At 29.9% G+C, this 27840-nt stretch overlaps 2 protein-coding genes across 2 annotated transcripts in view; one reads left to right on the top strand and one right to left on the bottom strand.

Annotated features, from left to right (window-relative positions):
- Positions 1 to 27840, top strand: part of LOC139426584 (unconventional myosin-Ia-like) — a 49419-nt gene that overhangs the window by 7558 nt on the left and 14021 nt on the right. Inside the window, exons 2-4 of the mRNA XM_071185885.1 lie at positions 868 to 983; positions 2203 to 2297; positions 26491 to 26595. Of these exons, the coding sequence (XP_071041986.1) occupies positions 868 to 983; positions 2203 to 2297; positions 26491 to 26595 (316 nt within the window). The remainder of the gene's footprint in view (positions 1 to 867; positions 984 to 2202; positions 2298 to 26490; positions 26596 to 27840) is intronic.
- Positions 8689 to 17572, bottom strand: LOC139426404 (uncharacterized). Its single transcript, XM_071185185.1, has 4 exons — positions 17188 to 17572; positions 14579 to 14833; positions 12619 to 12807; positions 8689 to 8848 (listed from the first exon to the last, which is right to left on the bottom strand). The coding sequence occupies exons 2-4, from the start codon at positions 14742 to 14744 to the stop codon at positions 8817 to 8819; spliced, it is 387 nt and encodes a 128-aa protein (XP_071041286.1). The 5' UTR covers positions 14745 to 14833; positions 17188 to 17572; the 3' UTR covers positions 8689 to 8816.

Raw genomic sequence — 27840 nt, 5'->3', positions numbered from 1 at the left:
TGCATTAAATTTAACATTAAATTAATGTAAATCAATTTTTAAATTAAATTAATCTAATTCAATTTTAAAATTAAATTATCTTACATTAAATTAGCATAAATCAATTTTATCATTAAATATTTCAAACTAAATTGTCATAAATCAAATTCAATACTAATTAATTTTATATTAAATTTACGTAAACCAATTTTAATATTAAATTAGTTCGCACTAAATTTGACATAAATCAATTTATTTATTTATTTATTATAAGTTATTAAATTTATATTTTGAAATAAAGCATTTAAACCAGGAACTTAAACCGATATTCGAAGTAATATAAATGCCATTGCCTTTAATTAGCTTTAATACAACGCCCAATTAGATGCTTAGGTTTTACGCAAATAGTTGCTTCAACTATTGTGTTCAGTAACATTTAAGCAAACATTTCCATAATAGCGGGTTGTAATATCAGCTATTAATATCCTTGTGGAGGGTTATTCATGTTTTAGCACCTGCTATATATCATGACATTCGGTTGTTACATTGCTTTAATTGATATAGCCTATATGGAGCTGCTTAAGCCCACATTTAACCTGTCTGGCTTACATTTAGGAAAATCAATTTCTTAGGAATAGCTGGAATTTAATATGTATTTGATAAAGATAATGATAAAGATTGGTAACTCGTTTTTATGGTTAAGATTAAAAACGTAAGTTATTTTGAATTGAATCTTTTTACATAAAGGGAAAAAAGCAATTACTCCCTGGACATTGTGTTATTTAAATACGCTGTTAACAAAAAACCTCTATATATACGACTAAGTAATTTTATATTGTGCATTTTGCTGAAACTGTATAATGAGTTTTCGTTCTTTTAATGTTACAGACTTACATTGGAAGCGTGGTCGTTTCAGTGAATCCTTATAAGAAGTTAGCCCTTTACACAACAGAAGTTATTCTGGCTTACCAACGGTGCTGTACATACGAGCTACCTCCACACATGTAAGTTTCACACTTAAAATAACTCATTATTGTAAAATTATAGTAAATATTTACAGAAAACCTACTAGTGCATCTTTTTTAACCAGATTGTATATTTTTTAATAAACATAAGCTCACATTTTTAGTTTGCATAAAAACAACCATATTAAAAAAAACAAATCAAGTTTTTTTAAATTGAGGTGATGATTTGGCGATAAAAAGCTAGCTTGGCCTCAAAAAAATATGAAAATATCATTTTTATGCCAAATATAATAATGAATTATATTTTACATTAAAATATTTCTTTCCACTTTCAGAAGTTGGGATTAATTTCTTTTTAAAAATAGAGCGAGAATAGATTAAGTAGAACGTCAATTTGTGGAATACGGAGTGGGGTGTTAATAATGTGACTTATTATTAATAATGTTTTGATTATTTAAGATAGAGTATGATAGTTTATGCTATTGCCCGTTATTCCCGACGTTTATGTTTTTTTTTTAAAAATTAGATTTCATTATCCGGTATGCACTTCTAGGCTATTTTAATATACATAGACATCAATTTTTATACTCTTAGCTGACAGCTGCTCAATAAAAATACATTTAGAAGCAATTTTCCTGTTGCTTCTAAAAGTATATGAACGTATAAGTATACGAAAGTATATAAAAGTATATGAATTTACAAAATTGGTATATGCTTCTAAAAGTACATGGCACCCAGAAACAGGATGATTCAGTACGGCGGTTAGGTAGGCGGTATCGTAAGGATTGAGAATGCATAGTAACATTATTGAACGTCACTGGGGGATCTTTCTTATTATGGCCTGGCTGCTCGTGCGCATTTGGACCTAAATTCTGCTAATTCTTTCCTAATAATTATTATCGAAAAATACTATTCATATAGGCCTAAATATAAATGTTTAAAGCAGTTTATTGAACTGGTGACTATTTTTTAGAGTCTACTCATTTGAGTACCAATTTTGTAAATTCTGCTGTAGTGCCACGAAAAAGCAGTTATTTCGTGGCATTTTTTAATGTGATTTTTGACGTTTGAATTAGAAAACTTTAAAATAAGACAATTTGGATAAATAAAAGTACTAGCACGAGTACGCAGGTGTACGATGACGTGTTGCGTTGCAATGCATTCTGAATATTTATGGTATTCCCCTTTATAACCGCTGTACCTTATACATATATTTTTTGACTCTTGAATAACAATGGTACTTTTTATTCCCACATAGTTACGCTGCTGCCGACAACTGCTTCAGATCTATGAAGGATCGCAACGTTGACCAGAGTGTTATCATCACGGGTGAAAGCGGCTCTGGAAAGACAGGTTGGTTTTTATCTTCTTTTTCTTTTTACACATATAATCATTTCATTGGTGATAAATTTTTATTCTGAACCTAGAACGAAATGCATGTTAAAGAAATTGAACGTTTCTACATGATGTTTTTGCAACACTTAACAGAAGGAAACATCTGCCCGTACTTCATAAGTTATAACCGTTATACGGAATTTTCTCAATTGTACAGTGCTCAAAATAAAAAAAAAACGGGCAAACTTGAATAACTTTAGATTTAATGATCTGATGTTAACGTTCTAATGCTCAATTTTAATGGTTCAAAGGGGTGACCTCAAATATGCTAATTAATTAGTCGGACGATAATATAAATTACGAAATCAAACACAAAAACGTACTTTCTATTAATAAACATACCGTTTTTTCGATCGATTCGGATTTTTGACACCACAATGTAGGGGTTAGACGCAATCTGGGAATTATGGTCCTTATAGTTTGGTCAGGAGAGCGATTTTGGGCTCCTTAATGTTAATTTTACTTTTTGCGTTTTTCACCATATCTTGAGAACTTAAAAAATGAATTAAAAATTTTTTGCACCCAATTATAAAACTTGTTTATCTAAAGAGAATCCCATGCAAAATATAAGTTTCAGCAGATATTTATTATTTTTTTATTATTTTATATCATATTGGTTAAAAAAAAGTTGAAATGCGGGGTAATCAAGTTTTTAAATTTTAGAAATAAAGCATTTACAACATTACAACATTTTGGAAATGAAATTTTCAGAAGCAAAATACAAAATTTGAGCGAAATTGGTTGAAAAGTGCCTAAGAAATCGAGTCATAAATCGGAGTCTGGAGAAAAAGTAATACATTTATTCGGAGAAAGTACGTTCTTGTGTTTGTTTTTGTAACTTAAATTATCGTCTGCACTAAGTAATTAGCATATTTAGAATCATCCTCTTTAACCATTAAGATTGAGTCCTAGAACGTGAAGATCCGATCATTAGATCGAAAATTATTCAGGGTGGATCGTTTTTTATTTTGCGCCCGGAACATATATGTTCAATATAAATGCAAATATTTTTTAAATGTTATTTTTTTTTTTAATATTAAGCGCCATCTTAAAAAAGAAATGAAATGAAATACTTATTAAGAATATAAGACTAAAAAGCTGAAGTTTGAACAATTCGAATATCTCAAAAATGAAGTAATTGCGAAACTAATTCAGCAACTAACACTTTTATAAAGTTTCGCTATCCAAACAGAATGTGATATCGATATTTGAATGCAAGCAAAAAGATATCAGGTGAAAACTAAAGTGAAATAGAGCGGGAAATATCATTTGCATAACGGAATTCTATAATGGCTTTTTAATGATAGTTATTTCTAACTCTCATGCACTTGAGCAGAAGCCACGTAGTTTGTTTCAAAAGGACTTATGCCTTGAATAGAACAGTTTTATAAGTTAGGATTTTTAGTGCATCAAAAGCTGGAGTTAGTGTATCATTTAGATTCAAAGTAACTACTCGATATAATTTATTTTATAATTTAACATTTCTCAGAGTTTTTGATTTTTTTAGAAACAAATGAGTGAAAATATTTTTTATATCAAATTTTAATTCTAAACTTCTCTTACTTAATAATTTTTCCAAAGATTTTCAAAATAGTTGGGAGATTTTGCAATTTAACATGTCTTCCATACGATCCCTTACGAAAGATTTGATTGAAAACAGACAAGATGATACGTAATGATGTACGTAAGATGTGATGAAAATGTAGCATAACTGACGCGCATGCGTCATTTCTCTAGAAATCCGTGAAAAAATATCTAACTTGAATGAAAAAAAGGGATTTTAAAAGAAAACTGTAAGCTAAAGACGTAATAGATTATTATCTTGACTTCGACAGCAAAATCTGGACTAACATTTTTAATGGACGTGTATATTATGGAAGTTTAACTTCTTTCAGCTTAATTTTATAATTAAAGTAAATATATTCTACAATTGGGTATAATATGAAAAAAGCACAACTTCTTCCACTTACTAGGAATAACATTTACCTTTTAGTTTAATTAATAAACTGAGTTTTAAATATGCTTACTAAATTCATAAACTTCGGTAAAACAACAATATAAATTATTTCCAAAGGAACTAGACTAATACAATTCCAACCTGGCGAGTAGCGACTTATAAACAAGACACTTCGTTTGATGCTTTTACTTGTTGCTAGAAATCAGGTTCGCAGAAAATGCTGTTTACTAGTTAAATTTAGTAGGAATAACACGATCTGTGACGTAGGCTATAGTATACCCAATTGGGTATAATATTGCCTCGTCACAGGTTGTGTTGTTCCTACTAAATTTAACCCATGAACGGCATTTTCTGCGAGCCTAACTTCAAGCCACAAATAAACAAACGAAGTGTTCGATCGTTTAAATAGCTGCTCGCCAGATTTTATTGCATTATAAAGAAAAGTTATTGAAACTAAATACAACTAAATAAACAACAACAACTAAAACAAATAACAACAACTACTAATAACAATAACTAAATAAACAACAACTAAATTCCATTCGTTTAGCATTGCGTTATATGTTGTTCCTACTAAATCGAAGTAGTTGTGTTTTTTTCATATTATACCCAATTATTAGCAATGAAAAAATATTTAGTTTCGTATGGACCTAGTGTAATTACACCATAATTTTAAACTAAAATCTATTACATTTATTTTTTTTATTAAATCAACCTATTAGTTAAATTATTAATTAAACTATGTCTATTAAATAAACTATTGTAAAATCACACGATTCATTTTAATATTTTCTAATAATGAATCCTTCATCCTAATTTTTGTGTTAGAGTTCTTGATCTATCTGCATGATGCTCAATTTGTTAATTTTGAGGTAGGTTTAAACTAAGGCTCCTAGTTTAAACAGAAACCAAGAATTAACAGCTTTGGACAGCGTGCTTGTAACTTGGTAAAACCATACCAACAAAAATTAAAAATACGTGTTTTCATTACGAGCATGCTCAGATGCATCAAATCTTACATACGGGAGTGTACGGAATTCAACATAAATTTTTAAAATCTTCCTAGAGTCTTTGGTCTTACCCTCTTGGCGATAACTCAAGGTCTAAATCTTTTGTTTTCTTTATAACGCAATGCAATGGTTTCTCCGTTGATCGTTTCTATTTTTTTTTTTTTTTTGCTTTCGTTTCGAATATTAGAAAATTAGGTACTTACGTATTATCGCAACCAGGTTGGCGCGATTTGTAAGTTTGAGTAAGAAAGTATGAATAGTAAGAAAATGTACATTCATTAATTACAGATAATTTTTAATACAGTTTTTTACATTATTTTGTTTAAAAATTATTTAAAACAAAATTATTATTATTAAAACAAATTATTATTATTAAAACAAAATTATTATTAATTAATTATTGTTAAAATTATCAAATTATTATTAAAACAGAATTATTTATTATTATTTTGTTTCTTTACGAAAAACCACGTATAACACGTAGGGTTGCCGTAAGTAGGGTCGCCAAATTTGGCGTAGGTAGAGGGTAAGTACTGGGATTTATGTGAATTTTGGTCTGGTTGCGTTAATACGTAAGTACCGAAAATTAGGAATTGTTACATTATTGCACAATGGTGTGTGGATTAAACATTTTTAACTGATTATCACAAATGGTCTATTTACATTATGAATCATGATTTTATTCATTATGAATCGTTATTACTTATTTGTATATTGTTATTAATTGTGAATCACAGAAAGTTAACGAGAAAATGTCACCTTTTTTCATTTCTATTCAAAGATTAAGATGTTAAATCCTTCTCGTTATCTTCATGAATATTAAGAATCATCAAAATATAACAAAACCATATCTTCATTGATCTTCTCTATTTGGAGATCATTGATGGTAAATTCTCCTTGCTTACGTTATGAATATTAGGAAATTACGAATAGGTAGATTAAAACAAAACGATATCTTAATTAATTTTTTCTATTTGAAGATCTCAGTTGGTAAATTCTCCTTGACTTCGTAATAAATATTAGAAAATTATGAATCTTAAAAATTCAACGAAACGATATCTCCATTGATCCCGAATGGTCGAAATTATTTTGTTTCTATTATGAATAATTTTTTATGAGACATAAGAAATGACTACAACATGAAAAATGGTGTCCGAATTAAAAAAATTTAATTGATGATCACAAATAGTCCTTTTTTTCTCACTTTCGTTATGAATACTAGAATATTATGAATCGCCAAAACATAACGATGTCTCTATTGATCACGAATTCATAGATCATTGATTATATTCAAAAATCACAAATTTTCTTTTTATTTATATTCGTTATGGATAGTAGGAAATTACGAATACTAAATCAAAACGATGCATACATTGATCTTCTCCATATTTTCCATTTTCAATGTATGAATCACTACAAAAAATAAAAATGGTGTATCTAGTAGGTTTTAATTTGGTGATCAAAGAGGTATTGTGATATTTAAGTCAATAACGGAATGACGTATTAATTGATCTTTTTTAATTGGTCATTGCAGTTGGTCCCATTGTATATGATTAAAAATTATTGATTCAGGTTATTTCAAAGTTATTTAAAGAAGGAGGAAGAAGAAAAATTGCAATACGATTTATTTTAGACTTTCTTCATTTGGGAATTAACCTATTGATATTGGCAAGTAAATAATTTAAAAAAAGTAGGTCAATGATTTATTTACTCATCAAGGCTTGGGGCTGGGATTTGATTTCCACTTCTAATCTTAATTTCCACTGCTTCAATTTCCATACGCAAGTCAATTTCAATATAGGAATCAAGATGAACGGGTAAATTCAGCTTCTTCCAAACATTTGGTTTGCGTATGGTGTCATTCAATTTTAAAATATACCGGATTTGAAATCGACAGATATGCTTTAAACTAGGTACATTGTCTTCGGAAACACCATTCGAAAATCGCTCTAATGCCATTTTTATGTTCTTCCAAGTCAAGCTATAGTATGGTATATCTATTAAAATCATATTTAGGCAAACAATGGCGTCTTTGTAAGCAAAAGGATCATTAAGGTCTTTGCCAGATAAAAAGCTTTCAGATACACAAAATGAACACCCATTCAATAAATAAAATATAGGATGCTTGTCGTTATTCCAAACAACCTGTGTTCTTGCCTGGCAAGCGTCATTAATGTAGGGTAAACGAGCTCCAAGATTGAGCAATTGGTGAACCATATCAGGCTTGCTGCATATTACAGCCACTCGTAATGGTCGGTTGCATTCATGGCAGTCTCCCCAAAACTTGAAAGGGAAATCTACTGGATAGACAGCTTCTCCATTTCTGTTCAAATATTTAAGGCCAGAGGTTGATGCAAAACTCAATATTTCCCACAGAATGCCATAGACGTTTGTTTGCATCTTGTCTTGGCTGAGAAGTAAAATGGCCAGAACATCGAACGAGTTTTCGTGCAAGTAAATAGTGTCTAGGAAATCTTTCATCATGCAATCTTTGAGATTTGTATCACAACTGTCGTTATTGCATAGCATCGCTAATTCCATGCACCATAACAGAGCTAGAATTTCAACGGACAGCTCGGACTGGGTTAGATTCAAGTTGTGTTTCAATTTTATTTCAATCAAAACGTTTATAATATCTTTTGAATTACTGGCTCTGTTGTACAGAATTGAAAACAAGTCCGTGTCGTTGAAGATGGGATTGGTATCGAAATTGCTAATTAAAACCATCTTCATAAATTCAGAAAAATCTTGCGGTAATCAATTATTTTTAAAATTAATTTGTTTTTATAAGTAGTTAGGTGTATTCCCATTATAATATATGCTTGTGTCAGCCATTAATAAAAAAATATTTTACAGCTTTTAATAAATCGTCTTTTTCTAATCAACGAGAACCAAAATCGCAATATTGTTCTAATGAGCCTACATGAAAATAGTTAGCGTGTTGTAAATCCATCATTGTAAGTTGGGTTGAAAGTGATTTCAAGATCGCAGATGACGTCAAGATCTCAGTGCATTGCATATTGTGCACAACTGAATAATAGATTCATGACGTAGATTTTCCAAGTTTTACACCTTTGCGCTTGCGCAGTGGATGCAATAAGCCTAGACGTTAAAGTTGATGCTCGCTGGGAACAACACAGAAATGTTTCGGTAAAAATGGTTAAATAACAATTTATTTAATTGTTATTTGTGATACAAAAATTGTTATGATTCAATAAAGTTATGCTGACTATAAATATTAACAGAGAACTACATTTTTGATGTTATCGAAATTAATAGTTTTATTTTAAATCATTTTAGACTAAGTAAAATTGATATTTTTTGACGAAGAAATAAAACTATTTTTGTTGGAAAGAATTAAAATAAAATAATTCAATTTCAAAGAATAATTTAAAGGGTTTTATTATGTACAAAACATTTTGGGGCGCACAATGAAGCAATTTATAAAATAAAATATAATAATCAAAAAACACATTAACAAACATTGCTTATAATGAACTCATAACTCCTTTAGAAATAAATAACTTTCTCTCCTTTTGCATCTGAAATAATGATTAAAATAATCTAAAAAATATGTTATTAATATTCTCTATTCTAAGCTTTTCTAGTGAGCATTTAAACTAAATCGTTTGGCTATTACCCAGGGCCCGCGCTAAGCACTCGTCTCTTCGCCAAATGCGATAAAATCGTAAATTTGGTGAGAAAAACTATGTTTTGGTGAAAGTGTTTGTGGATGATTTTTTCTCCACCGAGAGGAAAAATATATATTGAAAATAATATTCAATCCTGGAAGAAAAAAAACAAAAAAATGGTCAAAAGTAACTGTTTTGAACAAATCTTGCATTTTTTTTTAAATTACAGTAATTTACGTTAGATATGTCTCATAACCAATTGGAATTATAATATAATGTAAGCTTATGCTTACATTATATTGCTTATGCAACATGAGAGATTATGTAAAGCATGAGACAAACAACCGTAAAATGCAGATTAATGCGTTCGTTACCGGATCGCGTGATATCGCATGACAAAATTCTTTCCTTCAATTTGTTTCAATAAATCAGATTAAGAGGTAGCAAGATGCATATTATTATCCTACTATTTTCGTAAAAAATATTTTCTTTCGTGACAATAACATATTATTGCTTCAGGTTTACCGTTATATTATTGCTCTAGTCCAATAAGCAATCAAAAATTAACTTCAACCTATTCCTATTTCTTTACCATTTAATTCTTATTTACTCCTCTCTAATTGCAAATTGACTCTTGATTTGAATTTGTATTTTATAAAATAATTCACCTTATAACAAATTTGTATTTTAGTTTTAAGTTTTTTACGGAAAAAAAAAACAATCATAAAAAATTGTTACGTTTTGCCGTTGGCTAAGAATTTCGAAAATTGGCGAATACTTTTGATATTTGGCTAATTTACTGGAATACTTTGAAGTGCTTAGCGCTGGCTCTGATTGCAAACTTCATTCACTTCAGAAATTAACAAATAAGAAATAATAGTTGACATGCTTCAAGTGCATTAAAAATAGGCTCCCAATTTCGGGACTTGCCAGACGTGAATGTAAAGGAACAAAAATGATTTGAAATCAAAACGTAAAGTTGCCAATGAAAAACGGAAAAATAATGGTGAGAAACAAAACATGAAAAACCACAAAAACCAAGAAAGAAATATGAAAGAAAAAAAATAGAACAAGAAAAATCACAGTGTTCGAGAGGCAAATCAGGGTGCATTTCCATGCATTATGAAGTGATGAGTAGGAACTAATTTCATTAACAAGGGGAATCAGCATTCAATTGAATTAAACAAGATACCAGGGCATCAAGATGAGCTGATGTAACTAGGGTGGCAATAATTTTATCCTTGTCGAAATTGAATTTATGCCCAAGATTTCAACAATGTGAAGCAACTGAAGATTTCTCGAATTCTTCATAACGAACATATCTATCGCTCTCCTTAAGTCTAAATTTTAAAGCGCGTTTAGTTTGCCCAATGTAGCCAAGGTCTCATTGACAAGGAATGTGGTAAATGCCCCAGTGATTATCAAATCTAATACGATCTTTAAGAGACTTAAATTTGATTCTGTTAACAGGCCTAAAAATGACTTTAAATCCAAAACGGGAGAGGAGTTAAAAAATTAAAATTTAAATTTCTTGAAGTTCATATTAAATTTGATAATCACTGGACATTTACCACATTCCTTGTCAGTGCGACCATGGCCTTATCGGGCAAACTAAACGCGCTTTAAATTTGACTTAAGGCGCACGATAGATATGTTCGTCATCAAGAATACGTGAAATCTTCGATTGCGGCATATTGTTGAAATCTTTGGCACAAATTCGATTTCGCTGTTGCAAAATTATCTATACCACAGAAACACCCAGTTGTTTAATTCATACGAATGCCGATTGTCTCGTTAACAGCCTTAGTTCCTCCCCATCTTCCCAAAACACATGGAAATGCATTTTGCCCCGATTTGCCTCTCTGCTACTGTGACTTTTCTTGTTCTAGTTTTCATTTTTCTCTCTCGGCTTCTGTGGTTTTTCATGCTTTGTTTCTCACCTTTATTTTTCCATTTTTCATGGGTAGCTATACGTTTTTATTTCAAATCATGTTTGTTTCTTAACATTCAAGTTTGTTTCTTTACATCCCGGCAAGTCTCGAAAATGGGAGTCTATTTTTGAGGCGCTTGAAACATGTTGACTGGTATTTTTTATTGATGAAGTGAAGGAAGTTTTCAATCAGGTAATACAAATTTTTCGAATTATTTATTTAAACTGTGTGGTATTTTGGGTTCAATTCATTCTCACAATTTTATTGACAAAAATTTTACACCACACAAATCTACTGAGTCTGTCTAAACGATTCATCCAAATTCAGAGTACTGTTTATATACAAGTATGTGCTATACAAAGTTCGTTGGTACATGAAAAGATGCATACACTCATTACGTTTCTGTTACATACTACAAATTTTCAATGTGTGCTGTACCCTTGGTCACTCTTCCCTATAGTACATTAGTTTCGTTTTTACTTTAAGTAGCATTTTTCCATTAATGTCCATCACAGTAATGCTAAAATCCTGTAGAGTTGTTGATATTTAAAATACCTTATGTTCCTCACATGTTCAAGAGCCGTCATTGCCAACAACGATCCAGGAACGTACTATTGCTGTTGGGATTGATATTCATTAAAGCATGCTATTGAATATGTGCAATTGCTCCCTTCAATAAGATGAATCATGCTACCGACCTTCATTGTGAACAACGCTGCAGGAATATACCCACTGCTGCTGTGATGGACATTTATAGAAACATGCTATTAAACATGACATGTTTCTCTGTTAAATAGCAAGAAACATGCTATTGGCCATCATTGCCAACAAGGTTGAAGGAGCGTTTCAATGATTCTGGGATAGAAATTTATAGAAACCTGCAATTGAATATGCGCTATTGCGCCGCTCAATAGCGTGAAACATGCAATAGAATGGATCTGAATTATCACGAGAATGCATGCGGTATGACCAAGCGAGCACACACTGAACATTTGTTGTCTGAACATTTGTTGTATGAACCAAAAACTTGGTGAGTATTTGTATTTTTCTATCACCCGTATTTGTAACCGTATTGTAGTTGTACAATACATTAAGTATACCTTTGTCTTAAAACTGAATGAATAATTTTCGAGACCAGAGGTAATTTTTTCGTCTGGAAATAGGGCTACGGTACGTGCATCTATTTTTTTTTCATTATTTTTTTTTTCTTAGCTATAGAATTTTATTCAAGGAGATAAAAAATAAATAGATATTAATTTCTTTAAAAACAATACTAATAGTGTTGTTTATTGACTGAATAAAAAATGATCTGGTAAAATTATCGTAATGTATGGTAATAACATTTCTGGTAAAACAAAACAAGAAAAAGCATAGCTCTGGTCTATAAAATCAAAATAAACGGTTTTTAAACTGCTCATTGGGTAATTTTTTCCTTCATATGGTAAAAGTTTACCGGAAATTCTGATTTTCAAAATGATAGATCGTATTACCACACAGTTAGTTAAAGATTCAAAACTTAAATAGAAATGTAGAATAAATGGTTTTAATGTTATGCTCTAAGGTATTATGATTAATTTACCAAACTGTACCGCATTTACCAAATTTTATTACGTATTATAAAACCATACTTGATTGATAATTTTATCAAAACCATTACCAAGTGCTTCGATCAAAATTGCCAAACTTTTTATCCACCATAGCGGTGATGATAAATTCTTATAAATTTCATACTTGTATCTTTGAACTTACTTTTCTGCTCGAAAGAGTCAATGTGATCCCTTTTCTCTGCAAAATATTCAGCCAATCTCTTATCAAACTCCATTAACAGTTTTTCATAGTCACTCACGCCAAGATTTGTATATGCATTCTCTTTTCTCTTAACACCAGACTTCTCCTTTTTCTCTTTTTTGAAGAAACCAAACCAACTTTTACGGGCATCTAAAAGTAAATTAACGGAAGAACAATTAAAAGTAATACTGTTAAATAAATTTAAAGTAACACTACTTAAGAAGCTACAAACAAATATCAGGTATGAGTTCAGAAGAAATTTGGATCTATTGGTGGACATTAAATTGAATTTTGTTTTTTCAATCGTGTCCTTAAAAAAATATTTTATCGTGAAAAATTGAGTCGGGAAACGGGCACATCTCAAAAATTTTCTTTTGAAAAAGGGGGAGTGACCAAGCAGCTTACGATGGCAATTTTGGCAATGGGTCGCCGTACAATTCTCAATCCATATGATGTACCATACATCCTTTCTAAGCTTATAACTTCTATACTGAACAACCCTTGACGTTAAACAAGAAAAAGAAAGAAAACGAATGATGAATTAATTAGAATATGGAGTTAGTGGAAGACGAATTTATGCGAAGAGGTCAGGTTTTCTCTGTATAAGTAAAATAATTTTAAGAGACTACAGCTTATTTGAAAGCTTAGCACACGTGATATATAAATTTCTAAAAATTGTTAAAAAAATCACTTCATTATATAACATACTGTAAAAACTGTGGTGTACTTACCAAATCTAGTGTAGAACAACCCGAAAGATTGTGAGTAGGAACACTTCTGAAATTACGACCAAATTGACCAAATTGCTTTTGATTGCTTAATAAGGATATTTATAATTTTACTTTTAAGTCTCTGCAAACTGAAATAACTAATTTTATAATGTGTAACATCAACCCGCTTCTGCATTGTTAAGCCTAGTTCAATTCCGTCTTAATAATCTCTCTGTGCTATGCGTATGCTTGGTTTATGAACTAATTTTATTTTAAGAATTAGTGCACTTAGGCTTCCTAAATTAATAATTCACCTTATTATGAATCAGTGCACCTTCAAACAACAATTGTGTCAATATTTATTAAATGCTCATTTTAAATAAATTTCATAAATTTTTCAACAATTCCTTTGTCAAGATTTGTTTTTAATACCTGTTCTTTAATTAAATAATCAAAGCTCTTTATCATGTATAAACCAAAGTACGATATTTTCAATTTACCTAATTATAGCTTTAATCAAGAATTTTTTTGATACAAAATTTTTATTCAGATTTCTTTTTATGTTAAAATGATTTTTAATGATTAATTTAACGATTAATTAATGATTAATCTGATTAATTTAACTGTTTATCTATATATACCCAATTTATAGTAAATTTATTCATTTCAACCTTGAAAATATATCACGAATTTATCTGAGTACCTTTTATACTGAGTTAATAGCCTAAGTTTGATGAATGAGAAAATGTTTTTAATGGTCACAGTCTTTTGTACGCAAATGTCAATTTAAAATAAAATTTGATGAAGGGGAAAACTTTTGCGATGTTTTTGTTCACAGTCTTTTGTATTTAAATGTTAATTAATAAAAACTAAAGTTTGATGAAGGGGAAAACTTTTTGGATATTCACAGTCCTTTGTACGTAAATGTTAATTAATTAAAACTGAAATTTGGTGAATGAGATAACTTTTTGGATATTCACAGTTTTTTGTACGTAAATATTAATTAATTAAAACTGAAATTTGATGAATGAGATAACTTTTTGGATATTCACAGTCGAATTTTTTTGTACGTAAATATTAATTAATTAAAACTAAAGTTATGAAGGGGAAAACTTTTTGGATTTTTGCAGTCTTGTGTGCGTAAATGTTAATTAATAAAAACTAAAACTTAATATTATAGAACAAAACGAAAAATACTTTTAATACACTACCTTTCTTTGAATCTCGTCCGGATTTCTTTGATATCATATTCTCAAATTGCTCTTTGTAAGTCGGTTCATCATCAACATCAAATTTGCTATCCAAAGGCAAAGGTTCGAGAGTAAACAAATCGTCCAAAGAACTATTAATAGCAGTTTTACCCTCTTTCAAATCCATAGAATTGGCATTGTTCTCATTTTCTAGATTTTCTAGCCAGTAAATCTTTCTCCAAAGTCAAACCAAAAGATTTATACTTTAAGAATTTTCTGCAATATAAATTTAGCTTATTGGTACCTTAATATTTTTTCTATAAATTTGGGTACCTTTAAGAGTTTGAAGCTCAGTGGTGGCTGGAGCATCTGACACTGGTATTTTTACCCAGTGTCGTATCGATGAATTCCAGTTTGTTGGGGAAATAAAGGTGCTGACCATATTGCCGCAATCATCGCTGATCATGATTTTGTGGAGCATTAATCTCCATGACAACCCAGCAGGTTTGTAACAGAATATTGTGAGATTGCTATGAATTTTTTAATGCTATGATTGCTATGAACAGTGTAAAGCCACTATTAATTGTGTTGTTGTTGTTTCTAATGCTACTTACCACACGGACAAGCCTGCTTGGTGAAACCAAGCAAATTTAAGGCAGAGTGTGCGTTTCTTGTTTTTCAGTGGCGCCATCTATGGCCAAGAATTCGAATTCTGCCACACCATACGTCACACCCGTTTATAGGACGGGAATTGTGATTACTATATTATTATATTATTACATTATTTTTTAGCACATTTTTGCAATGCAATCCCTTATTTGCAATGCAATAAATTATCAAGATTTTATTACGAAATTGAGAGGCTGGTGTCACCTAAATATAAAAAATAAAAATTCAATTGATTTATACAAAATAATAGAAATTATATTTACTACCTACTAGGTTGTAGAAAAACAACAGAATATTTTTTCGTAATCCTTTCAAGTTCTTAAATATATACAGCTTTTTTTAATTCAGAGTGTTTGTTTTTACGTTAATTTTTGAATGTATATAGTGTAAAACAATGATTCTTTTTATCGATATGTTCTATGCATTTTTTGATTTATTTATTATTTGTTAGTTTATTTTCTAGTAATTTATTTTGTTTTCTAGTAATTTATTTTATTTATTAGTTTATTTTCTAGTAATTTATTTTCTTGGAGAATTTCTTATTGAATACTATAGTACTAGACTAGGTTAGTGAAGCAACAATTCTTAGCAAAAGTACAATGTTGAATTAAGTACCACTTTATTTGGTTATCTTATTTATCATATCAACTTTTAAAAATTGCCAGAATAAAATTTTTTTTGCGTTAGTTTTATTCTATTAAGCTTAAACAGTAACATACCAAATATTAGCGATATCGTTAAAAGAACATTACTTGGGTACTGTTCGATAAAAATAGATTGAGTTCTCTTCATTAAATTAGCTTAGAAATCGACCCAATTCTCAGCACAATCTTCAAAAGGAAAATAATTTTTTGAGTACTATTCTATTAAATTACGTTAGTACCACGCCAATTCTTAGTAGAATCAGTAAAAGTACAATGTTTCGTTGATTACTATATATTAAACTATTTTAAAAAACGATTCATCTCTGAACGAAATCGCAAAAAAGATAATGTTTCACTAAATGCTATTCTATTAAGCTAAATTAGTACTATGCCCTTTTTGTAAAATCACAAAAATTACTATATTTTTTTTAGTACTATACTCATAAACTAGACATTTATCTCGGCAATTCATAGTAGAATCACTTTAAGCTGTAGCCCATGGTTTTGGAATGATTCAATTTTAACTGTTCTCAAGAGATGTCTTTGATAGGGTAAACTATATTTGAGGTTGCCCCTTGATTCTCGCCAAGTTGTGATCGCTGTTGATCGCCAAGCTGAGCGATGTTGAAACCCAATCGTGATTCTGATTGGTTTAGATTTTAGCGTTATTTTTAAATGTTCAACGGTGCATGTAATTTCCGAGGTCCGTTAGTTCTAAGTTGGATACCGGCTGGTAAGGTTACTTTTGCTTCTGGTCAATAAGATCGAAGGTATGTGAGCAGTCATGAAAAGGGACTTCAGAAAAAAATGTCACCGCCAGTCCGGTACCACAGACGTCATTTTCGATTCATATTTCGCCAAATTTATGTGGCGATGGGGATACGCAGATTCTATTCATGATACATTTAGACAGTATCTAGCTGTCATTAGAGAATTCTGTGCACTTAAATCTGAGGATATTCAAGCCTGATGACGAAGTTAGTTTCTTTCTTCCTTATCTTTTTGTGCTTACTCCATTAATTTTTGCTACGATTCAAAATGCGTTTTATTGGGTGTATTAATTTTGTTTACATTGGGTTCATTGCAATTTTATAAAGTTTTGGCCCTGTTTCTGTTGAAATTTTCCAATATTTTATTGAAATATCATTACGTTTTGGCCGCCATTTCTGTTACCACGGTGTTCCGCGCAAACAGGAATGGCGCCACACATAAGTTGCCAATTTCACCAAGGGCACCCTCAAGTATATTTATCAAAGTACTCTTTGCATTGAAGGCAATAATTTAAATTCTGTTCTACAACCATTAAATCACACAAACCAACATTAACGTCAGCTCGGGACATTTCAGCATAGTAGGCAGAAGAAAGATTCAAATTATTTCCATCTCTTTCGTTAAATAACTCATCCTAATGCTCCATTACGTAATGTAGTATTTCTTCACACACCTCCCCAGTCATAAATTGAGTATAGTATAAGATATATACTGTTGCTTAAAACACTTAAGCTGCGTCACAGATATTTGGTATGACAGTATACGGCACCATAGCACCGTTTATGTATAAAATTTCCATGAGCATATTAGAAAGGTCTCAAATAAATCTAACTAATTACTTCGTCACTAAATTTTTTGTTTCAATAATAATACAAAATTTTTCTAAATAAATATTTAATGTATAATTTACTATTCAAACTATCTATATAAACTAACTATATAAACTATATATCTAACTGTATAAACTATCAAATTACCTAAAAAATGAATGTAAATAAACACTAATCATTATAACTAATCAATTAACATTATTTAAATTATTACTTAAGACAACCTTACAAAATGAAGTGAAACAAATACTTTTCGTTTTTTATTGCCACTTGCCACACGGGCAAGCCTGCTTGATGAAAGCGAGTAAATTTTAAGGCAGAGTGTGCGTTTCTTGTTTTTCAGTGGCGTCATCTATGACCAAGAATTCGACTTCTGTCACACCATACGTCGCACCCGTTTATAGGGCGGACCCATTCATACATCCATTCATTCATCCACAGATCGTAATTTTAACCTGAATCAGAGAACGATCGATNTCGACCTAAAAATTAGACAGACTTGTACTATAAAGAAACATCGGTGGACGCGAGATAAGCAAATCATTTTCGATAGCGACTTCCAAATCAAAGAACTAGATGCCTTACCGATAGATACCCCAGTACACCATAATCCCTTGGATCTCAAGATGATAGAAAGGGGCTACAGCTCACCGAGGGGTGTGGGTTATGAAATCTATACAGACGGCAGTAGAAGACAAATAACAAATTCGGATACAGGGTTGACCGAGGATAGAGTGGGCTGTGGTTTCTTGGTGAAGCTTAACGTATAAATAATTATTTAACACTATTTTAACTAGTATTTTAGACAACCTAAAAAATGAATTACTACAGTGTTGCCAATTTAGAAAGAGAAATACCTGTGTTCCTGGTGCCACATAAGAGAAATATAAATAAATATTAGGGAGCAAAGCCCCCTTTGATTCCAAGCCCTGTTTGCTAACGTTCCCCATCCCTGATGATTTATGCGAAATAATAGCTGTTTCTTGGCGTAAGTCAGTTGAAAGTATTGAACTAAAATTGTATGTACAAAAAAGAACACTCGTCTCACCACTTCGCAAGTCCAAATATTTCCCTTGTGATACTATTAAAATCGATTAATGAACTTAAATTATGTTTCTGAATAATCATTTTTAAAAGCATATTGTTGCAACAAGTTTGGTGAGTTCACAACAATGATTTGATATTTTTGACTTATATTTTTGGCTATTCAAATTTTTTTTTATTTCAATTATCTTCGCAAAATGTTTACTTTAATTTACAAATTTTTAATTTTTTGCTTTTCACACTCTCAGAAATAAAACTTTCACCTTTGACGATTCAGTTATCGTACTTCATTAATTTTTAGAATCATTTCGTTACCAAATCACATGATTCGTGAGGAAACGCGAAGTCTCAAATATATAGCGAAAAGGTTTCCTCAACTCGAAACCTTATCATAATGCATTGTGGGAGAGTGTTAACTGGAAGGACGAAACTAGAATAAAGAATCGTGAAAGTGACGAATTAAGCTGACTGACTGGACTGTGGTCAATGAGTTAGTTCCGAGGATCAAATCCTGCTTCTGGCAAGAGTGTAATTTATTTTCAAGTTCTGTTTGTCCTTGATATGTTTTGTGCCCTACATAATGCTTACGTTAAAGTGATTATTAGAAAATTAAGATACATTGGGAACTACGTTTTTTATTGAAAATGACGAAATATTTCTTTATTGACGAAATTCGTTTCCTTGAAGAAGGGACGATACTAATTACGTCAATTTGACAAAATTTTTGCTCGGATCATATCCTATTGCGGGTTAAAAAGCGACACAAATCAAAAAACAGCATTTGAGAAAAATCAACTACTTGCGGAATACTATAAAACTTATTCTGAAATACCACAATCTTGAGCCCAATCTGAAATAACACAATCTAGAGATGAGGCACTTTTTGAGCTTGATTGGGCACTTCATACATATTTTTTATTGGCATAACCTCAAAATAGCTGTTTTTTGAATTGTGTCACTTTTCTTGCCGGGGTCCAATATATATTAGTTGTTGTTGTTTCTAATGCTACTTGCCCCACGGGCAAGCCAGCTTGGTGAAACCGAGCAAATTAAGGCAGAGTGTGGCAGAGAGACTGGATCTCCAATCCAGTACCCCCAGAGTTATTGATTTGTTATGGGAACATGGAGGACTTTTACTACTCGACAGATTAACGTGCATCAGTCACTTTACTACACGGGGAGTCTTCGGTCGGCCGGGTTCGAACCCATGAACTCTCGGTCATGGACCCAGCGCCCTACCGACCAGGCTATCCCGGCCCACATATATTAGTAGTATCATGATATATGAGAATCCATTTTTTTGCAGTACACGTAAATCTGAAGAATGTTTGATTTCTGTTCAAAAAATGATTCATTTTTGAAAAACATTAAATTAAAAATTTTATTAATGGAAGTTTGCCCAAATGCTGGTTGATCTGATTGGTTTTATAGGGGGAAAGAACAATGATTACAGTTGGTAGAAATGAAATCAATTCACTTTATTCTATCAGAATTCCTCGTTACTAAATTCTTCCACTTTCGATAATAAAAAAAAAAATCGAAAAAATCATTCGCCTTTTACTTTACTTGGCTATAATCCATCATCTGAAGTGATGGATTTGTAATGTAAGACTCTTACGGAATTACAGTTGATCTCAGAATCTAAGAAAACAGTGCAGTGTTCTATAAAAACTTGGAACGATAACTGTTGGAAAACTGTTTCTATTTAGTGATATAGAAAAAAATATGTAATAGACTTCTTCCTTTTACGCATTTGTGTAAGTAGCGCCTTTTTAAAAGGACAGTCCTTTATCCCTTTCAAAAAAGAAATAAAAAGCAGTAAAAGTTGTAGGAATAGTAGTTAGCGCGAGTAAAAAAGTATAGTCTGTACGACAAAAAATATAGTCTTCGATGAGTACGTTTCCCAAAGACTTTTTTTTTAACCGCGACCCAGTACGAGGTTTTAAAATTTTTCGAACCCATCTTAATGAAAAAAAAAACAATCTAGTAACCAAACAAATTTTAAACAAATATTTTAATAAAATTGAAGTTATTTGTTTGTTTATTTCACACTCAAAAATAGCGAAATAATTACATAAGAAAAATATAGGTAATTAAAAAAATAACAATTGTATTAATCTAAAACTTTTAAATGAAGTAAAGTTTGTTTCCACACATTTTGTCCTTACTGCGAAGAATGATGTTGTTAAAGCCCTGGACATTTAAAGTAGCAACTTGCCGCCATCTTGGTGATTGCAGCTCTCTTGTGACCTCAACTTACAATGTAGAAATACTGAATTTCTATTCTTAAAAGCGACTTTTTATTTGTTAACTTTCTATTTATTAATATCTTCCTATTCTTAAAGATAACTAAATATTTATTATTTTTTCTTTAAATTATTTTTTTTCTTTCGAAAATTTTATATTTTGTTTTTATTCCATTCAGGGTAAAATAATGCATAAACTATAAGTTAAAATTTTCTCATTTCATCTATCATAATGCATAATGTGATATGATTTTTTTTCCTAAACTATTTGAAATTTTTAGCAGTTGGTTTTTTATGAGGTTCAAAGGGTTAAATATAGTTAAATATAATCATAAAAATATAATTTTTTAGATACTTTAAAATTAATACATATGATGAAACTTACAATAATTAGTAAATGGGAGCTTTATCATACTTAATAACAAAATAGATGAGTTCTGATTTGTTTAAAAATTAATAAATATTTATTTGAGAATTCTTACTCAAATTCTGAATATTAAATACAACAAATTTATTTTTGCTATAATGTACGAAATATTTAAAATAATAAAAAATAAATTAACTAACAGTTCAAAGGAATTAAATCATGTTATTAAAACGTAGACATTTTAAAATTTATTCATTTGAAAAATATTTAATATGTTACGCTAGTTTATTTTTAATTCAGGCAACAAAACACTCCATATTTAAATGCTATTAAAATTTATTTTTTAAGCTTTCTGTTGAAAAAATTCTTTAAGTTAATAATAGTCTGTAGTCTATTTTAATTTCTTTCAGGTGAATACATTTAATGCAATTGAATTTGTTGAACCTCAAATTAAAAAAAAAGCGAAGCATATTTGCTCCACATAATTAATAAATAATGTCATATAAAATATATAACAAATGAATAAGTAAATTATTTTCAAACTTACCTAGGAAGGAACTTAAGAAAAAGAGTGGCGATACTTTTTCTAAGTATCCAGAGCTTTAGATATTGTTTGTCATCACATAACGATTTCAAATTTGGTAGTAATGATGTTAATTTTATTCTCAAATAATTTTAATTTTATTCTCTCCCAATCTATTTCGATACTTATTTTTTAAGTACAAGAACGCAGCTTCGCGCTCTTAAGTGGTGACAAAAATCATTGAAAACTGAATTGTTTTCTCGCTTGCGCTTGGATACTCCTTTTGACAGAGCAACCAAAAATTAATCAGTGGTACAGTTTTAAACACTATTCAATCTATTTATGTACTGTTTCAAAATATTTAAAATTTACTTTTGAAAGTGGTTGATTCAACTGTCTTTTTTTAATTATTGCCGTGACTTTTTCCGACTCCTTGGAAATATTTAAACCAGAGCCTTGCAAATATAAATTCAGTTCATTGAATGTAGCAAATGTGTCGTACAAATAATAAGCTACTTTTATTAACCACTCAAAATAGTGGATTTTATCCTTAAATGGAAAAATAGCATATTTTTTAGATGGTGGGATTTAATTCCGAAGGAAGAAAGATTTGTCTTTTATCTCAAACAGACGTTTTAAAACGTTTCCTTTTGAAAACTATCATAATTTACAATGCAAATGGTTATTCGTTAGAAGGATTATTCGAGTGACGATGATTGTTCAAAAAACATATGTAATTTAAATTTTTAGAGGTTGTTAAAATCGTTTATTTTCTTTTGTCAAAATTCTTCGCTACTAGATTAAATAGTTCTCCTTTCTCTAAATATATATATATATATATATATATTTCATTTTTTGTTTCTTTCGTGATCCATCGAATCAAAAATTAGCTTAGAAACGCTTTTCATTTAGATTTTGCACAATTTCATAATTAGCATAGAGGGCTCTGGCTAAAAAATGAACACAATTTAACTCTACAGTCAAGAATGACTGTTACAAAATCATAATAGTTACAAACGTTACATATTATTATTTAAAACGGATTATATTAATGACGATAGAACGTTCAAAAAACATGCGTTATTTTAAATTTTTAGAAGTTGGCAAAATTGTTTATTTTCATCTGTCAAAATTCTTCGTTACTGGATTAAATAGTTATCTTTTCCCTAAAAAAAAAATCATTCTTCATTTTTTGTTCCTTTTGTGAGCCATCAAATCAAAATATAGTTTACAGACGCTTTTCATTTAGATTTTGCACAATTTTCATAATTAGCATAGAGGGCTCTGGCTAAAAAATGAACATAATTTAACTCTACAGTCAAGAATGACAGTTACAAAATCATAATAGTTACAAACGTTACACATTATTATTTAAAATGGATTATTTTAATGAAGATTGAAACGTTCAAAAAACATGTGCAATTTTTAAATTTTTAAAAATTGGTGAAACTGTTTATTTTCTTCTGCCAAAATTCTTCTTTACATTAAAGAGCTTTTCACTAAAAATATTTTTAAAAAAATCATTCTTCATTTTTTGCTCCTTTCGTGATCCATCATATCTGAAATTAGTTTAGAAACGCTTTTCATTTAGATTTTGCATCTTTTTCATAAAGCATAGAAAGCACTGGTTAAAATATAGACGAAATTTAACTCTTCAGTCAAGAAAAACAGTTACAAAATAACAATAGTTACAAACGTTACATATGAGTTAAAAAGTATCATATCAATGACGATTGAGCTTTCAAAAAATAAAAGCAATTAAAATTTTTGGTGGTTGGTAAAATCGTTTATTTTGTTCTGTCAGAATTCTTCGTTGCTAGATTAAATACTTCCCTTTTCACCAGAAAATAAAAGAATCAATCTTCATTTTTTATTCTTTTCATGATCCATCAAATCAAGTGATGGATTTGTAATGTAACAAAGGTTAAGACTTCTTTGGGTTTTTTCATTTATCTTTTTTTAACATTTTTATCTCGGTTAGAAATATAAGAATAGAGTATAAGTATTAGAAAATTCCAATTCAATAGTTGTTTAAATGATTATTCTTCTAAGCATTTAGTAGAGAAATAGTTAGAAGTTTATAAGTTATGCTCGAACAACATTTTCTACCGTTTGTTTGATATATAAAACAAAGAAAATATCCATCGAAACGATCATTTTATTTTACTAGCATCACCTTTCTCTGCGTTGCTCGATTCAAAGAAATTTTGGCTGTTCTTTTCAGATTGCTTTCGTTCACCCATTGGCCACTATTTTACTTTTTTCTTTGTATGAATTGTATAGTAAAAAGATGTAAAAATTCTGCACTGAGAATAAAAGTATGGTCTAAACAACTGGAATATGAAAATTTTTTCCTTGTTTCTAGACCTATGGAAACATTAAAAGGCTCAATAATTTCAAAAGAAGTGCTTTGGTATTTATTTTTATAAAATTAAGAATAAAATATGGTTTTTATAGTAGGTGATAAAAGTTGTAAAATTTGGTAATTTTAGCATAATGGCAAGGCGTAAAAGACAGTTATTTGACTAAATTTACTTATAAGTTTTGTATTTTTTACTAAATGTGTGGTAACAAGAACTATAATTTCGAAAACCAGAATTTCCGATAAACGGTTACCATATGAACTTGAAAATTTCAAATGAATGTTTTAAGTACCGTATATATTGGTTTTATTACCATAATTATGATTTTTCTACCAGAAAGGTCATTACCATACAGTACGATAATTTTACCAGAACACATAATACATAGTTTAAGGAATTAAATTAATGCAATGACTTTTCTTCGCAGATAAGCATACAGGGGTTCTAAAATCAAGAATCATAAATAGTTTTGAATTTGACTCCTTTGCAACGTTTAAAAGTTAAACTAGTTGATCAGATTTAAATACAGAAATTAAAAACCATGTTTCTCTGGATTACTGCAGGCTTCGTCTGCCCAATCTTTACTGTTACGGCTCTAAATCCATTTTCTTGGGATGTTAGCTTAGCCTTGTCTGTACCATTGGACAAAAAATCACAATTTTTTGTAATTAACTGCAACGAGTTGTTTTTCAAATGTAGTGTTCACAAACTAATTTTCAAAATTCAATCACTACTTAACTGTAATCGATATTTAAGCTCTAAAATATTGAAAAACAATTTGTAAAAAATTAGTTTTGAATAATAAATTGACTTATTAAAAGATGGAAATTTATATAGAAATATCTTTTTATGTTTTAATGAGCCAATTTATTATTATTTTTGTTTTTATAGAATTTTTGCTTTCAGACTTCATTTTAATGCCTTTCTTGACAGCAAATATTCAAAGAAAATTATGAAAAATTATCAAATGTTTATATTAAGTTACATGATTGTTTCAGGGCAAAATATGTTTGGCATCATTGAAATAACGCGTATGCATTCTTGTAATTTTGACCAAAAAAGAGAGAAAAAATCACTTTACTTTGATACGGCTATTTATTTAAAAATAGTTTAGATTTTTATCACATCAAGTTCTCATTATACCTTACATCAAAAGCTGATACGAGTAAAAATAAATAAATAAATAAATAAAAATAATTTTGTTTATAAGAACTACTTTATAATTCGTGCGTTTGATTACTGCTGGAGTTGGAGATAGTCTTCACTATTTCAAATTGATTGACTTAAAGTATTTGTAAAATTCTCGATTCGACTGTTACCGATAAAACTAACGAACGTTCGAGTTTTAAAAGTTGAAAGCTGACATAAAACGCACCTAACATTGAAGAACGCATGCGTGAATATTGTGAAAGAGTCAAAGCATAGCCTTGATTAATTACCTGTTGATGACAATCTAGTGTAAGTAGAATCTGCTTCGTTCCTTCCGAATCATTATTCTAAGTCACGCGATCTGCCCTGCCTAATAAGATTAATTGAAAACAACTGTTTAATTATGAAGTGATTTTTGCAGTATCTATGATAAAAAGAGGATGTTATGATTAAGTATTTTGGAATTATTTGCTGCTGTTGTCTTTTTTGGATACTTTAATAAGAATTTTAGGTTAGGGCACAGGGAGAAAAAAATTCTGGTAATATTACAGTACTATAAAGACATTTCTGGTTTAAAAAAAAAACATTATTTTGTTTAATAAAACCAAATTACGCGTCATTAGGACCATACATTTTGGTAATTTCATCGATTCATATGGGTTATGCGATAAAATTACCACATTTTATCACATTTCCCAAAGTTCATATCATATTATAAACTATATTTTTTTTGTCAATTATTCTAAAACCATTGGGGCCGGTATAGCATGGTTGGCAGGGCGTTGGACTCACGTTCGTGAGAATGGGAGTTTCAATCCAGCCGACGGAAGACTCCCCATGTAGTCAATGGTGCACGTTAAATTTGTCGGGTCACAAAGTCCTCCATGTTTCCATAAATAAACAAAAAATGCCTCTAGGAGTACTGAATCAGAGATTAATCGTTTTCTGGTTCAGGTCAAAATTACGATCTGTGGAAGAATGGATGTGTGAATGGGTCCGGGCAACGAGTGTGACGTATGGGTGTGACAGAAGTGTAATTCTTGACCATAGATGGCATCCCCTCTGCATTAATGGCCGACGACAACAATAACAACCAAAACCGTTACCAAAGCCCTTCGAAATAAATTAGCTAGCGTTTTGGTGTCCCCATAAAGCCAGAAACACTGTAAATGTTACCATACTTTTTTTTCTCAGTCCGCTATGGTCCCTTTTGAGATAAAATTTAAAAAGAAAAAAAAAACAATTTCATTCAAATTTGTTTGGTATTGTCTGTTTCACCTATTGCATTTTATATAATATTACATAATATTTCTTTTTCTCTTTACAGAAGCTTGCAAATGTGTTATGCAGTATTTAGCCATGGTTTCCGGGTTTACCAGTGATATGGACTGTATCAAAGAGCAACTGTTACAATCAAATTTTATTTTAGAAGGTTCTCATTTTTTTAATATTTCATTTATAATATTCATTTACTATTGTACATAACATAATGTGGACTGTAACAACTATTTAATTATTCACTTAAAGCGCCAAGCACAAAACTTTTCTTATAAACACGCTCACAATGTGTGGTCTTTCGCTATGTATGGCCTAAATTCCTAATTTATACTGTAGCACATGATCCACTCGCTTCATGAGAGAACTAGCTCAGAGGGTCAGAGCACGCATTTATAAGAGCACATGCGCCATGCCATAATAGAGACATTTATAAGAGGATATACGTCATGCAATAATGAAACATTTATAAGAAAACACAAGTCATGCTATAATACCCATTAACCCTTTGACGTCGTTTTTTTATTCAACATATTTTCCATACTATTTTTTATTATTTTGCATTAATTTAGGTCAAAATAAGTCAAATTTATTTAGCATTTTAATAATTTATGATTATGAAATACAACATGGAAAATGTTTTTTTTTTTCTGAATTAAAGGTAAAATCTTCCGAAAACGACTCCCTTCCAAACAATAATTTTTAAATTTGCATTTATTGGCAATTATTTAGATCTAAGAGAAACAGTTATTCATCAGTAAACTTTCTCTAATTTACAAAATCAATTATTGTTAAATTTTTGAATATGAATAAAAAATATTTTTTAAACTGCTTTTTTTTAATTTTATATTTTAATATAAATATAATTCCGGTAGTATAAATTTTTTTAGAAACTGTTAAACTGGTTTTTTTATAATTGAAAAACACCAAAATGTTTTTTTTTGCTTGTAATTAGAGCGCCAGAAAAAAATATATAAGGGACACCTGTATCCCATCTGCGTCAAAGCGTTTTACAACTCATTTGAAAGTACTTTTAATAAAAAAATAACGCTTCAAGGTGTAAAATTTTAAAACAGTATTTATGTTAAGCTATAATTAAATTTTACAACAAAAAAATTATTAAATTTTACTAAAAAAAAAAAGGTTTGCAAAACGTATCATTAATAGTACTTTTATTTAAAAATTAGCTTTTTCCGTTATGGATTTTGAAATTTTTTTTATGTTAAGACGCAATACCTAATAACTTTTATCTATTAATCACCTTTCAAAGCTAATTTTGAAAGTACTTTTTAATTAACGGTGCAATTTATTTACTAGATTGTAACTGTGCGAATTTTAAAAAAAAGCATTCGCGACAAGTGACAATAACACTTTTCACAGCGTATTTGAAAAAATATTTATT

This window comes from Parasteatoda tepidariorum, chromosome 9 (genome assembly GCF_043381705.1).
Source record: "Parasteatoda tepidariorum isolate YZ-2023 chromosome 9, CAS_Ptep_4.0, whole genome shotgun sequence".
NCBI lineage: Eukaryota > Metazoa > Arthropoda > Arachnida > Araneae > Theridiidae > Parasteatoda > Parasteatoda tepidariorum.
The sequence above is the reverse complement of the archived record's forward strand: the minus strand, read 5'-3'. Positions and strand labels throughout refer to the sequence as shown.